The sequence below is a fragment of the Cydia pomonella genome, chromosome 3 (genome assembly GCF_033807575.1).
Source record: "Cydia pomonella isolate Wapato2018A chromosome 3, ilCydPomo1, whole genome shotgun sequence".
Classification (NCBI taxonomy): domain Eukaryota; kingdom Metazoa; phylum Arthropoda; class Insecta; order Lepidoptera; family Tortricidae; genus Cydia; species Cydia pomonella.
Genome location: NC_084705.1, coordinates 33493917 through 33509604, shown reverse-complemented (window position 1 = coordinate 33509604; position 15688 = coordinate 33493917). Strand labels below are relative to the sequence as shown.

Genomic DNA, 15688 nt, shown 5'->3' with positions numbered 1-15688 from the left:
ATTAACTGGTAATATGGTGTACGAATTATATGTATAATAAATATGGGAATCGGTACACAATGGCAACATTTGTACGGGTACTTTGATCATACAAATGTCGTTTGTGGCATATAATGCGCCTTACAAATGGCTGAATAGCGCCATAAAATTGTCGATGCTACCAAACAAATGTTGATTTTAATTCCATATAGTATACAAAGTAGAGTGGTGCCTTGTACACTATATATTTTTTTAATGTTAAAAATCCCACAAATCACAATCTACATATCAAATTTTCCAAAAAAAAAAATGCCATTCAAATGTTGAAAAACACACCTCTTCAACAATTTACCCTTTTTTTCCTGTAGGTTTTGTTTTGTTTCCCACTTTTTTCAAGATGAAATGGACTTACGGTGGAAATATAAGAAAATGCAATTAAAATTGTAATGCAATTATAACGGGAGCTGGCTATATATATATATATATATATATATATATATATATATTTTTGTACTTGGCTCACTGTGAGTAGCAAGCTAAACAACACTTTCCTCCATAATTTAATCATATTTTCATTAATATAAATAATAAATATCCTTAAAAGGATTTTAATAGGACCTTAATACGTATCTCTAATTGATATCTTTGACCTGTCGCATGGAACTCGCAACATGCTGACGTCATGTAGAGAAACTTACTAACATAACATTTATAAATCTTCTAATCATTTTTAAATAACGTTACTTTATGGGGACATTAGAGCACCGCATTTAATTTTTATTAAATAAATAAAATTATAGTTTATTTCACAATATAATTGCGGATATTATACAAAGAGATTTCTTGAACTACATGCCTATGATGACAATAGAGACAAATAGTATATACATAAACGAGGTAAACAAAGATAACAGTTTCTTTGCTTTTGCCCATAAATTACGAGGCGGTAAATCTTTTGTATTATTTAAAACTGCGCAGTTTTAAAATTGTATATTTGCCATCCCATGCCGTAGGTAGGATCTTATCGGTTGATCATAAATGTCATAAGTTCAATGAATCGAGCGACTTATCACAATTAGTATATGTTACCTAATTAAAATAATTAATAAACTATTAGCTCTGTGACCTACAGGACCTCGCGTTAAGCTTAGGAAATGTAAAAGTGAAAAATACTTAGTTCGTTAAGTCGTTATAAAAGTGACCTCACAATGGTCTTAAGCGCCTCTATTGGCGCTTAAGTCCTTTATGCCAATATCCACATTTTGAAAAAAAAATGTGGATCTATTAAAAAATATTTTAAATCATATAATCTGGTCAAAAAATTTCACGAGTTTCGGTTATTGAAATGCGCAAGAAGCAAAAAACGAACGCTTTGGTCGATTAATTCGTTTTTATTGATTTTTCCAGTACAATCGTTTGAAGATAATGATAACGTAAACATATAAACGGCCCGATTCGAAGAATGATTAAGACGCGTTTAAAATCTTGGAAAGATCTTTAAAAGATCGTTAACTAAACGACATGTCAAAATTGACGTTTATTTCGATTCCGCTGTGATCCCAATAAGATCTATCTACGATATTTCTAACGTCAAAGTGACATTGGTTGCCCACATCGAGCTGCCGTCAATTATACGACATAGACACGATATTTAAATAAGAACTTATCTAAATCAGAACTTATCGTTATTGTATCTCATTCTTCGAATCGGGCCGAAAGGGGCCCACTGATTACCAGTCAGCCGGACGATATTGGCCTGTCAGTTTTGCGAACCAGTGGGCCCCTTAACGATTTAATTAGAACAATGGGGCAGTGATTTATCACAGCACTATCTAGATTAATTATAGATCTACATAGATATTTTAGATTATTATCAGTCTACACACACACAGGGCACAGGATCGGGACAGCTGGCGTTCTCTCGTTTTGGAGGCCAAGACCCTCTTTGGATCACTGCGCCACAATAGTTAGTTAGTTAGTTAGTTATCAGTCTACAGTCAACACCAGAACAATGGAGTTGACTTTACTTTGTGTAAATTTTTTGTATGTGTGGCATCGTACAGCACCATTTTAGTTGTCTTTGCCGCTTCGATATTTTGCACTACTATACGCGTCGCTGTAGTTAGTTATGCTGCATGGGCATTTGCCGCAAATCGACAACCATTGTGGCTATTTTGCGTGACAACGAGGTAGCGCTACTCTAACCACCCCAGCTCCTCCACGAAACCTAGCAGTGTCATTAGGTTGCTAACTGCCTCCTTTAGTGTGCACGGAGTCCCTAGGTAATGAATTGCTCCTGTATACTTCCACCTGGTTATAGTCTAGGAAAATATGTTTCGCTGTTTCCTCTTCTTCCATGCACCCTCTGCACGTGGAGCTGTCCGTTTTGCCCTTATTTTGTAGGTGTTTGTTTAGCTTGTTATGTCCTGTAATGAATCCTATAAACGCGTCCTTTTTCTTTATCTGTATTTTTTCCTCAGCACTTAGTGACTTGATATTTATTTCAGCGCCCTCTAGTGTGAAGTAGCGATCCTTTGCGGTTATATACGTAAGCTCCGCTGCTGCCCTCTTCGGCTTATATCCACTAGGTGGGGCGCCGTAGCGGACATATTTCAAACTTACATTTTATAAGTACGTTCTAGACTTATGTGACATCACAGTAATTGTTTGTGGATAAAGAGTTCTTCAGACATTGGTGCTGGTCCGGCTGCGGCCCCGACGGGGAGTCGAACCCGTGCTGCCCGTTGGCGTGCCCACCGTGCTCGACGGAGGAAACAACCTGTCAAACAAAATATATAGAATACATAGAAATAATATCCATAATTCAGTAGTTTACAAAATTAGGTGTGTAATGTTCAGGGATGCAATTTAGGAACATTAGAGTTATAAAATTTGTAAATGGTAAGAACGATTTGTTAGACCTGTACCCCAAAAGCATAAAATTGTTGTAGTAATTCACCGAATCGCATTTCACCTTGAATGAAAAAGATATCACTAGATTTTTTTACTTGACGCACTTTTTCCCGTAGCCTTTGACATTAGTATAATTAATTTGTAGTATTTAATTTTTCGTGTAGTATGTTACCGAAGAGGCATTTCGCCGCGATCGACGTTTGTTTGGGACTCTATTTAACTTGATACGTTAATTTGATGCTTGCACTAAAATTAAGTGTTTTTTTTAAACACGTTTTGTACTTGTAGGATTAAGCCTCAAGTGCTATCAAACTCATTAAAATTTTATCTATGTGACGTTGACGTTGCGTTGAATCACGTCGCCAATACAATATCGAGGTGAAATGCGACTAAAGTAATAAACGATTGAGTCAAAACGCGATGTTTAAATGTACGATCGAGGTGAAATGCGACTAAAACTTATAGCCACTAGAAAAAAAAACTATTGAGACACAATGCGAAAATTAAATATGAGATCGAGGTGAAATGCGGTTCGGTGAATTACTACAACAATTTTATGCTTTTGGGGTACAGGTCTAACAAATCGGAATAAATTACCAGAAGCAGTTAAGTAATAGTTGCTTCTTCAGTGAACGAGTTAAAGCATAAATGACAGACACTTAAAATTAACAAACTGAACATTAATCGTTAAAAATACAAGTGCAGTGATATACACGCATCAGCTTCCAGCTGCTAGTGTATCAAACAATATAATATAACATAGAACTAGCTAAAATAATAGCAGACACCACCGGTGATCGTAGACCTGGTAGCTTCCTCGCACAAAGGCATTTCCTCGTTGTATCGCAATACTTATTATTGCGATACAACGAGGAAATGCTGCCAGCATCTACGGCGCCATGCCACAGGGGGATAGTTTTTAATTGTTTATTTTAAGATTAGTTTTATTTATTTTTGATCTAGATTTTAAGTTTTATAGGTTACTAGGTTATATATTTCTGTTATTTGCCGTTTTTTCTTGTATTATGTCCTAGTTTTCTAAAATGCAATATGTTTGTAAATAAAAATTTAAATAAATATATATGGTATAAAATATTTAAACATAGTAACCTCATCGCGCGTGCATACGCGTCCGTCATTTCATCAACAGGTGCTATCGGCTCCATCTCGTAGGTGCGAAGCGCGAGGTAGGGCGCGCCGGCGGCCACGGCAGACGCCATCTGTTCATGATAAAAGCATTCAATCGATCTTCGGATTCAAGCATTACTACTATTCTTCGGATTTAAGCGTTTATTACTATTAGAATAGCGGCCGATATTTCTATCGATTTTACTAACTTACTGCTTCTCTGTTGGCTTCCATTTCAGCTAGTTTCATGTTCAAATCGTGCTTCAGTCCCTTCATCAACACGAAATCTTTCTCAAGGATACCCTGTAGGCCTGAAATTATGAAACGTCATCATTGAACTCTTTATTCGATTCGAATTGCTTTTAGCTCAGATCGCCTCAGATAGAACTTGTATGGAAACGCAACGCCAACTCGCAACTGGTACGAGTATGCAGTCTATCAGTCAGTGTGATTAAGACAAATAGCAATTTTAAACGACTTAGACTTTTGAGAGACTTAATTTTACTACAACAAGACTTCCTTAAACATTTATAACAAAACTAGCAGTTCCCTGAGTTAAAAAGTTTTGTTACTTTCCAAACAATATGAAGTATAAAGTAAAAGCTGACCCACCCGCATTTTCCAACAATTTTTCCAGATCCAGATCTTCAATCGGCAACTTCACTGGCAATTCTGGGAGCTTGTCAAATGGTGTCCGCGATCGCGACCGTGGAGTATGGGCACCTAGAGGCCTAGGAGTCCGAGACCGTGGCGTGTGGGCCCCATGGGGCCTTGGAGTCCGAGACCGTGGCGTGAGTGAAGGCTGAAGAGATTGTGAAGGTCGCAGGGAGTGGCGCCGAGGTGTAGAAGTGTCTGGAAATAAACAATTTAAATGCATGTAAATGTTAACAAAGACAATAAATTCATATGGAAGGATACGTGAAGACTTTATGCTAATGAGTGAGATAATCCAAAAACATCCTCATCCTCAGTCTGGCTTATATAAAACTCACATTTTAAGATAGTAATGAGTTCTTGGTGGCAAAGAGTTTTCTGTCCATTGTATAGCGGGTCTGATCAGACTATACTACTACTACGAGTATCAGATCGTCTTCTATACCTACCGTCCACCTTCCCAATATATATATATATATATATACCTAGCTGCAAAAGTGCATGGCCAATTCAGTTACAAATTCCATTCATAATGTGTCCGAGCAATTTCGCACCTCGCTGTACCTTTTTCCATGTAATTATCTATGGACGAAGAAGGTAAGTACATCCAAAGCGTGCGCAAAATATCTCCTGGAGTAGAAATTACCTGTGGACGACATGGGGACATCCCACGCGTGCGGACGGCGGGCTTGCAAAGTGTCCCCCGGAGGAGGGCGGTGCTCTGCGGGTTCGGTTAGAGGAATAGTGCAGACGCAGTCACAGCACGTCACTACTATGGCGGCGCGGTGGGACAGGGAGTACTCTCTGGAAGTTAAGTAGATATTAAGTCAGAGGTCTGCAGTTGTCAACTAGTAACTTTCGGGATTGGGGGACAAACACTGATAAACACCGAGACATTAAAAACCGAGCGAAGTGTAATTGCAATGTAGTGCACCTGTACCAGGCCTGTTTTTCCTTGGGTCTTGCGATATGGTACGGACTATGCTACAAAATGGTTTACACATAACCCCACTAGACAAACGCGGTGTCGGATGGTACAGCACTATATAAAACCTCTGAAAGAACCATGATTGAATTTATTTAAATAAGTAACATGAATTTTACGATCAAACGAAGTTACACGTCTCTGTTATCTTTGATTTCTTCTTCCTCTTCCTCTAAAAGTTGCAGGCCCCCGGAGCTGCCGCGCGCTACGCTAGACCCTCTTGAGGTGCTTGGAGACTCCGCTGCTACTGTCCTCTTGAGTGCTGGACCTTCAAAGTAGATTTACTAAGAATCAGCTTTCATGGTCATCGTCGATAGTGATCATCAATAATAGATCTTCAACTTCACCGAACATAGAGTTTATGGGTACCTATGTTAAATGTCTGATAAACCGGAGATAGATTTCTGTCATTCACATTATCCTTACTATATTTTAATATTAGTAATTCGAAAGTAACTGTCTGTCTGTTACTTCTTTACGGTTAAACAGTAAGCTATATTTAGTATGAAGATTGTTTGAGATTGAGGCACGAGAAATGACTTAAACAGGATAGTTTTGATGAATCATCACCATCACCATCCCAGGCAGACGAAGTCGCGGGCAGGAGCTAGTATTATATAATAATAGTTACCAGGATGGATGCAGTAGGCTCCAAACTCGACCTTCTTCCCCAGGACCCCGAGGAACGGGAACTTGATCTTTATTGTCTGCAGAAGGCTCTCTTCGTTCAGGTCCCAGATGTGAAGCCACTGGAACAGTTTATTGACATGTTTATACGACATTGGCAAGAAGGAAGCACTGTCGTTTAGATAGTTATTATAGGGTGTCCCTTTAGCTTTACCTAATGTAATGGAATTGAAGGTAATACTGAGGCCAACCTCGAAATCGCTACATATGTAACAGTCAATTTTTCTTATCTATTTTGCGATAGGCCTTGCAGGTAGTTAAAGTTGCTTAAAATATGGCTAAGGATTAAAAACATGCCGTATGCCACAAATATAAAAAAAAATCTACAAAAAATATGGCTAAGAATTAAAAACATGTCGTATGCGACAAATTGAAAAAAATATCTACAACAAAATGTGTTGTGAAAGTGTAAACGATAAAGGCATGTCTCTCAAAGTCAACATGGGACATTCGGTAGGGCTGGGTCCCTATGTAGGAACATTACAGAACTTCAACCAAACAAATTCAAATGTATCTTACGCAGTTGTTACAGAAGGCGACAACCACCTCCATGTCTGCGATGACTTTGACGTCAAGCACGGCCGCGCGCCCTGGTGACGGGAGCTTTGCGAATGGGCTCGGCTGCAAACATAAGACTGAATAAACGACATAACAATTCGATTTCTTTTACAGAAAGTCTTAAGAGTGTGTTGAGATGAGAATTGAGAATGAGAGAAGTGAATACTCTGTGGAATGCATGTACCTGCGTGATATCCCAGAGACGGACTGTTCCGTCAGCACTGCCTGTTGCCAGCATGTGCAATGCTGGGATCACGTGGAAGCAGCTCACGCCCTGTCCAAAAATGATGGAACATTGAATGAATGAAAACATTTAGGTACTTTCAGACAGTCGCTGTGATGTGACTATGTCTAGAGGTCTATTAAAAGTATTTACCCTCTGCACTTTAAACACATAGTCGTCAAGTTTCCCTGGCATATGGCGTGCTCTCACGCTCACATCACTGTCGTGCGAGCAGGACCACACGACATTTCCAGAATAACCGAGACGTCGCACGGCGCGTGTGTGGACCCGTCGCCATGTTGTAATGCTGATGTAGCTGGTGTGCGGTGGGGAGGATATCTCCTGAGAAAGAATTTGTTGACAAATAATCTGACCAAACAATCTATGTTTCTAAAATGACAGGATTATACGGTAGGTACCCGCTAGAAGTATATGAATCTAAGGAAAACTATGATATTTTTTTAACAGACTAATCGTAGTTAGTCATCCTTAACTGTGGTGGTCTTTGAACGTCTTTTAGCTATGATAAATACATATACGGTACCTACCCTCTAAAGCCAGATGGTATGCTATGTACTTTACAAATAGGTATCTGAAAACAGGGAAAATTCTAGGATTTATGTCAACAAACCAAAAAGTGGTCATCTTTAACATTTAATACGAGTGGTAGTTAGACTGTGTACCCTCCAGAAGTAGATGGTGGCCGTGTCAGCGGCGGGCAGTGAGTGTCGAAATCGCACGCGCACGATGTCGCCGCGCGCCGTGCCCAGAGCGAGCTCAGCGTAGGAAGACAAGGAAGATGGTAAGTACGCCACGCACTGTAAAATAAAATTTCTGAGTACTTTTTGACTTTTAAAAAGGTGATGGTTCTGAAATAAACATCATTCAACTTCCGTTTAAATTAAGTATGCAACATTTAGTATCCGGGTGGACTTTTAAAGGGAACGAGACTACTTGGGTTATCCAACTAAGCATTTGCTGTGGCATTTGTAACAGCAAAGACACGACACGACCATTTTATGTATTGACCGATCCTGGAATGTTACGAAGAAAACATGATTTTTTTCGGAGCCTGGAAATAAACTTATTCTTTTTCAAGTGAACTGGCCTATTGAGAATATTTGGTACGGCTTTGATTTCCAAATTGACGGTCGAAAGCCGGCTCTTGCCAATGACGAGTTTCTCGAAACTGATATACGATTTTTTTTATTTGGTAAAATAAATTAAAAAAACATGAGAAAACCTAAAGGTAAAGTCCGCAATTTCGCTAGCCGGGCAGCATTGAAGCGGATATAAGCTTCTTAATGCTGATGATGGGCTCACCGTAGGGATATGCGGTAATCCAGTAATGCAGTAGCGGAGAGCATGCGCCAGAGTAGACGCATCGTATACAGCGAGGCTACGGTCAGAGGCGGCGAGAAGGAAGCTGAGAGAATCCTGTATAATGGAGAATTCAATTCATCTTTTGCTTAGTCAGTACATCGTTAAACTCGTCTATTTACAACCAATTTCCGCTATCTGCTACCCATGAATGATTATCAGCATAGACCACCAATTGTCAGCGCGCGATCTTCGAATAGAAACGGTCGGCTTAAACGAGGGAGTTCGTTTCAATTATTCAAAGCTTGCTTGCGGACTGTAGGTAAAATTGATCTTTGATTTTTAGTATATACAATGTTAGCACTTGCTGGTAGTCTCAAATAAGTTAAAGGGACACTTACACTCATGTAGATAGCGTCAGTTATCCAGCAGTTTTTGACGCGTTTACGCACTCCAGTTCGATCGTAGAAGACCTGTGAAAAATGAACTGTCAGTTTCTTCAAAAACCATGACGGTAATCCTTTAGAGAAGCCTATATTCAGCAGTCTATCGACAATGCTAAATAATACACTCGCAAGAGAAATACCTCGTAGGAGTGCAACAGCTTGAGCCGACCGTCGTAGAGGCCCACACGTCCACCTCGTGTTACCGCAGCGTAGCAGAAGGACTCGGTTGTTTCGATGGTCACCAACTTCACTATCGTCTCGCGCTGGAGCATGATAAAGTACTAAACTAGTAAACCAATCCGTATTGTATGAGTATAATACAAAGGCACTTTATAAGATAAGCATTTAAGAGAATATGTATAAGTGAAAGAAAAAAAAACCATACGGCCCAATTCGAAGAACAACGACGACACAACAACGATAAGTTATGGTTTTGATAAGTTCTCATTTAGATATCGTTTGGATGTCGTATAGTACCAATGTCACTTTAACGTTGGAAATATCGTAGATAATCTTAATGGGATCACAGCGGAATCAAAATAAACGTCAATTTTGACATGTCGTTTAGTTATCGTTCTTTTAAATATCTTTCCAAGATCTTTAGCGTGTCTTAACCATTATTCGAATCAGGCCGACAGTCATTGCCCTTTACCGGCTGTACCTATTAAAGAAAAGGGGTGTGGACATCAATAAAAAAAGTTGGTTCGTGCTGCGATCAGCAAACGCCTAAAAGCTGGCGCCATAACACGCGGACGGTGCCCCAAGCGTCCAGCGCGCGGAACAGAGACAGTCATCTGGATTCATGTAAAATACCTTGCAGTGTTGCAGCTTCTTCACAGTGATGTCCTTAGGCGGCGTCCATCTGGGTGGTGCCATGACCAACAGACGCGCCAAAAGCTGGCGCCACCAGATGCGTCCGGCGCCCCAGGCGTCCAACGAATTGAACAGAGCGTTGGCGTGCGGCTCATATTTGTGCTGTCCTGGATTAACAAAAATAACTAAATAACATTGTCTTACATAAGTAGGCTGGTATCATTCTTCTCGTCATTCTTACATAGGTATATAAGTTTTATAAAAAAAAAAAATTTTTTTAGAACACAAACAGTCACATATACAAATGGATTTGAAGTACAATGTAGAGTACTTAACATACTTAAGAATCATAGACCTATAATATGATTTTATATAGGTATAATTAGCCTCGAAACATTATGTCTCGAGCGATAATCACTTAAGAGGAAACATCAGTGCTCATTTTTCCATACAAACGTTCTCGACATTTTCCTCTCTGGATTTTGGCCCTAGATGAGTGATTTCATGATATGAGTTCAATATTACCATTACCTGTGACTGAACGTTTTGCTTTTTTGATATTCTGGTTTTAATAAGAACAAGGTTACTTGAAAGAACGCTAAAAACGGCCAAAAAATGCACCGTAACAGAGGCCTAGAATACAGAATCGAAAACGATCAGACAATGATAATTTTTTTCTCATTCCGTTCACAAAATTTCATTACGATGGGTGAAATTTAAAGGAGGAAAACCTCGATTTTCATTATCGCCCTAATTTTAGGAGCCACGAGCCAAATAAGCCGAAATGAGACAAGTCGCGCCGATTAAACAGTAGGTATTTTCTTCAGAAACAAAAATGGAACCCGTTGAGTAGCCGGTATCTTCCGGATAGGTTTTTCATTACAAAGCGTTGGTTATTCTAAGTTGTTATAATACAAATAGTTGGCGTTGAAACTCTAGGTCCATGGGGTCCCAGCGCGCACAAGTTTTTTTGGAGAAATCGCGAAACGTCTGTTTGACGTAACTGGTGACCGAAGAGCTGGCGGCTTCCTCGCACAACGTATCAGTATTGCGATACAACGAGGAAATGCCGCCAGCATCCTTGGTACAATGCCTCAAGGGCCTATTTTAGATATAAGCTAGTTATAGTAATCATCTGTATATATCCATTATGTATATTGTTATTTTCAATAAATAGATGATTAAAAAATTAAAAAAAAAAAATACAAATAGTAAATTGTAATATGCTGAAATTGCAATGTTTCTATTAATGTGCAGTATTGAAATTGATCCTCTTGGCTCTTTGCGACAGTTATGACGATCTATTAAAGGAAGGTTTACCAAAGTTATTGTTAATAGCGGGTATTCCCCCGATGAGCGAGAGCGCAAGTGTGGTGTGAGAGGTGCGGGGGCGAACTCGATGCTTCCCACATGGTAACGATAAGTATTGAAGTACCGAAAATATTGTTAATAGCCTGGATAAACCCCTCCCGGTCAAGGGACAGGGCCAGCGAGGTGTGAGGGGGTGCGGGGGCGAACTCGATGCCCTCTTCTGCTGCTGCTAGCCGCATCACCTCCTCCACACGTCTGCAGAAGAAGCATTAATTATAATTATGCTCTGAAGGACTCTCTGCGGTTCACTAAAAAAGAATGCCTTATGGTATTAAGTCTGTCTTTTGTACTAGAAAGTTTAAAAAAATAAAACCTTATGTTAAGTTATGTGTACACAATCAGTCAACTTAAATATTTGTTCCTCCATCACGCAATAGTACTTTGTGCAACTAGGAGTGTAAGTGAAATTATGTAAAAGAGGTCTTTAGATGACGACGACAGCCACAGGCTGGAGTGCATTAAGGACTGGAGTTTGCAATATTCTTACCCAGTGATATTTTCCTATCAACCAAAAGTCAAAAACTCAGGATTCGAATCACTGAAGTCCCTAGAAAAAGGCTTCAAGATTGCTAATTAAATTTATGGCGGCCGTATTGTGAACCAAAAAAAAAGCGCTGTTACTTTTATAAAACTATTTTCTGAGTTGTCAAGCGGACCCCAGGCTCCCATGAGCCGTGGCAAAATGCCGGGACAACGCGAGGAAGAAGAAGATTTTCTGAATCTACTGCACCTTAAGAACAAAATACAAAAAGAGGGTCAAAGGTCATATCCAGTTGTTGAACTCCGAGACCCAAGTTATTCTGGGTGCTAATGAACTAAGGGTCCGGAACCTAGAATCTATTTATAAGGCTTCTATATAAATATTTAATTGTATTTTTATTTTCCTCTCTTTCTACGCATGTGTGTGTGCGTAAGTGTATTACTTTGTTTTTTATAGTTTGTAACTTAACTACCTGTGAGCTCCTGTAGTTGGCTTTCTGTTTTAATATTGTTGTCCTATTGTAAGTTTAAAGCTGGTTCTCCTTAACATAAATAGCGGCCAAGTGCGAGTCGGACTCGCCCATGAAGGGTTCCGTACCATTTATGACGCATAAAAAAAAACTGCTTACTAGATCTCGTTCAAACCAATTTTCGGTGGAAGTTTGCATGGTAATGTATATCATACATTTTTTTTTAATTTTTCATTCTGTTATTTTAGAAGTTACAGGGGGGGGGACACATTTTTCCACTTTGGAAGTGTCTTTCGCGCAAACTATTCAGAAATAGAAAAAAATGATATTAGAAACCTCAATATCATTTTTGAAGACCTATCCATAGATACCCCACGTGTGTAAAAATCTTAATGCGGTTCATAGAATACATCTACTTACCAAGTTTGAACAGTATAGCTCTTATAGTTTCGGAAAAAAGTGGCTGTGACATAATCGGACAGACAGACGGACATGACGAATCTATAAGGGTTCCGTTTTTTGCCATTTGGCTACGGAACCCTAAAAAGGAAGGGCTTGGGTAAGCAAAATGTATAAAGCACCTGTCAATGTCCTGCGATCGTGAGTTTTCCTTGGTTCTGCGGAACGCGCGACGCAGTTTGCTCAGCGCGGCCGGCGCCAGCGCGTCCAGCAGCTGACGCGCTAGTGCAGACCCTGGCTCTGAATCTTCACTGAAATTAAAATGATCACTAATATCTCTACTTATTCAATATATACGAGAAAACGGATACAAATAAAGATTGTTATTCTCCAAAAAATTGAGTGTCCTTTAATTATTTTGAATGGGGCATACTCAATAGAACTCTTATTCTGCAAACTTAAAATTACAAGTACTACGAGTACCTTACATATGTACCTAGTCTATTTTTTAAAGAAAAGTCTGCCAAGAACTCTCTGAACCCGAACCATGCCCCACTTTTTTATTTCATTATAATTTAGTTCATCTAACTCAAGTAAACTGTCTCAAATACTTACTCAAGTAAACTGTCCTCAGATTCGCTCTTCACTGAGCCACTCTTCAATCCTCCCTCAGAATATTCATCATTGAAAGACACTTCGGACATTATTATCACATCAAAACAAAATTTACAAATACTGTGTCCGAGTTTGGTCGATATTGAAGTCACCTACAGCGGCTACAGTGGTTCCAACATTTTTAATAACAGTGACATCTGTCGGCAAATAGAGGAACTTTTCTCGTTTGAATGGAACTAAAATAAGAGATATACCTACTAGTTATCATCATTTGAAAACAGCGCCACCTATCGGCAAATAGCAAGACTGTTACTACTTCAAAGTGGGTTGAGGTGTGTGTTTCACTGGTTAAAATTTACTTTCGTTGACGGCAGATGGCAATACAAACGTTATTTAATAAATGAATGTGTTAACATGCCATGTTATTTTATAATATTTGATTGGACTTAGAGGACTTAGACCAACCAAGTACTTTTCTGTGACTTAGAGCCAATAGAGCGTTAAATTATATGATCTTCTGTATTTATTTATTCATTTAAAGGAATCTTCATTGATTTAAATAAGTCGTAATGCAAAAAAAGGCGGAGTAGTCAAAACATACATACCTAAAAAAGAGACGCTTTCCATATAGAGATGTACAGGCGGATGAATGTACGTAAATCTATATGGAAAACGTCTCTGCTTTAGCAGCTATTTTTCTCATAGGCACCATTTGACATCCGATAACGAAGAGGCACTTCCAACAATTTCAACCATATCTGAACCCCTTCAGCCGTCGGACCGACATTCTCGAATGCATGGTCATCTGATTGGATCAGATGTACCTATAGGATCCTATGCCCGATACTGCAGGATACTGTGATACTGTGGAAGCAGATGTAGGATTATACCTACATCCGATATCGGATCTGATATTGTAAAAACGCTCTAACAATTAGTCTTACAATTAGCAACAGAAGCAACGAAGCGGGCGAAGTAGTCAAAATGATCAACAACGTTCTAACACCGTACACAATTAAATTGTATTCAGATCATTTTGGGCTCACTCGCATGTTTCTGCATTTCACTGAACCTTAATGCCTATCAGTCAAGGATGATGCTCCCGTGGGCCTTGGGTAGCTGTAAGTAAAAAGTTAGAGGTTACGGAGAGCGTTGTGTGTAGGAACATGCTGGGCCGAAGGTTTGCTGATGTTCAAAAGCGGTTAAGATAACTCTGTTTAAGGCATTTTGTTCATCCTTTTACACAGGCAGCCTTTGGGTCAGCTATACCCGTAAATCTTATAATGCTCTGCGAGTGGTGCTTGGTTGGGCTACCTAGGTTCTGCAGCGCTTCCGCCATGTTTGCGGGGGCACGAACCGACGGCTTTGAAGGAATTATACGGAAGAAAGTGGCCTCATTACTGCGTAGAACCAGGGACAGCACAAACAGCATTCTGGGGATGATTGCTGACCAAGTATGTTGCCCAATAATGTTAGCTTTAATTAATTTAGTTAAGTCCAACATTACTTTTAAGTTTTATCGTAGTTTTTAAGATTTATTTTATTTTTTATGTAATGCTATGTACTAAAAAAAAGCGGCCAAGTGCGAGTCGGACTCGCGCATGAAGGGTTCCGTACAATTTAAGACGTATTAAAAAAAAATCTTCTTACTAGATCTTGTTCAACATTTTACCACTTTGGACACACATTTTACCACTTTGGAAGTGTCTCTCGCGCAAACTATTCAGTTTAGAAAAAAATGATATTAGGAACCTAACTATCATTTTTGAAGACCTATCCATACATACCTTACACGTATATGTTTGATGAAAAATTTTTTTTTTTAATTTTATGACGTATTAAAAAAAAAACTACTCACTAGATCTCGTTCAAAACAATTTTCGGTGGAAGTTTGCATGGTAATGTATATCATATATTTTTTTTAGATTTTTCATTCTGTTATTTTAGAAGTTACAGGGGGGGGGACACACTTTTTTTCACTTTGGAAGGTTCTCTCGCGCAAACTATTCAGTTTAGAAAAAAAATGATATTAGAAACATTAATATCATTTTTGAAGACCTATCCATAGATACCCCACACGTATGGGTATGATGAAAAAATTTTTTTTTTTTTAATTTCATGACGTATTAAAAAAAACTACTTACTAGATCTCGTTCAAACCAATTTTCGGTGGAAGTTTACATGGCAATGTATATCATATATTTTTTTTAGATTTTTCATTCTGTTATTTTAGAAGTTACGGGGGGGGGGGCACACTTTTTTTCACTTTGGAAGGTTCTCTCGCGCAAACTATTCAGTTTAGAAAAAAATGATATTAGAAACATTAATATCATTTTTGAAGACCTATCCATAGATACCCCACACGTATGGGTATGATGAAAAAAATTTTTTTTTTTTAATTTCATGACGTATTAAAAAAAAACTACTTACTAGATCTCGTTCAAACCAATTTTCGGTGGAAGTTTACATGGCAATGTATATCATATATTTTTTTTAGATTTTTCATTCTGTTCTTTTAGAAGTTACGGGGGGGGGGGGACACACATTTTACCACTTTGGAAGTGTCTCTCGCGCAAACTATTCATTTTAGAAAAAAGCGGCCAAGTGCGAGTCGGACTCGCGCATGAAGGGTTCCGTACAATTTAAG

The 15688-nt window shown here is 38.9% G+C and overlaps 1 protein-coding gene across 1 annotated transcript; it reads right to left on the bottom strand.

Annotated features, from left to right (window-relative positions):
* Positions 1-2149: 2149 nt before the first annotated feature.
* Positions 2150-13521, bottom strand: LOC133516598 (uncharacterized). Its single transcript, XM_061849608.1, has 18 exons — positions 13042-13521; positions 12609-12737; positions 11142-11272; positions 9707-9873; positions 9034-9156; positions 8849-8920; positions 8451-8564; positions 7811-7945; positions 7281-7469; positions 7089-7178; positions 6866-6967; positions 6291-6408; positions 5795-5927; positions 5321-5478; positions 4633-4872; positions 4234-4331; positions 4003-4112; positions 2150-2758 (listed from the first exon to the last, which is right to left on the bottom strand). Exons 1-18 carry the CDS (start codon positions 13128-13130, stop codon positions 2665-2667), a joined length of 2292 nt encoding a protein of 763 aa, XP_061705592.1. The 5' UTR covers positions 13131-13521; the 3' UTR covers positions 2150-2664.
* Positions 13522-15688: the final 2167 nt, after the last annotated feature.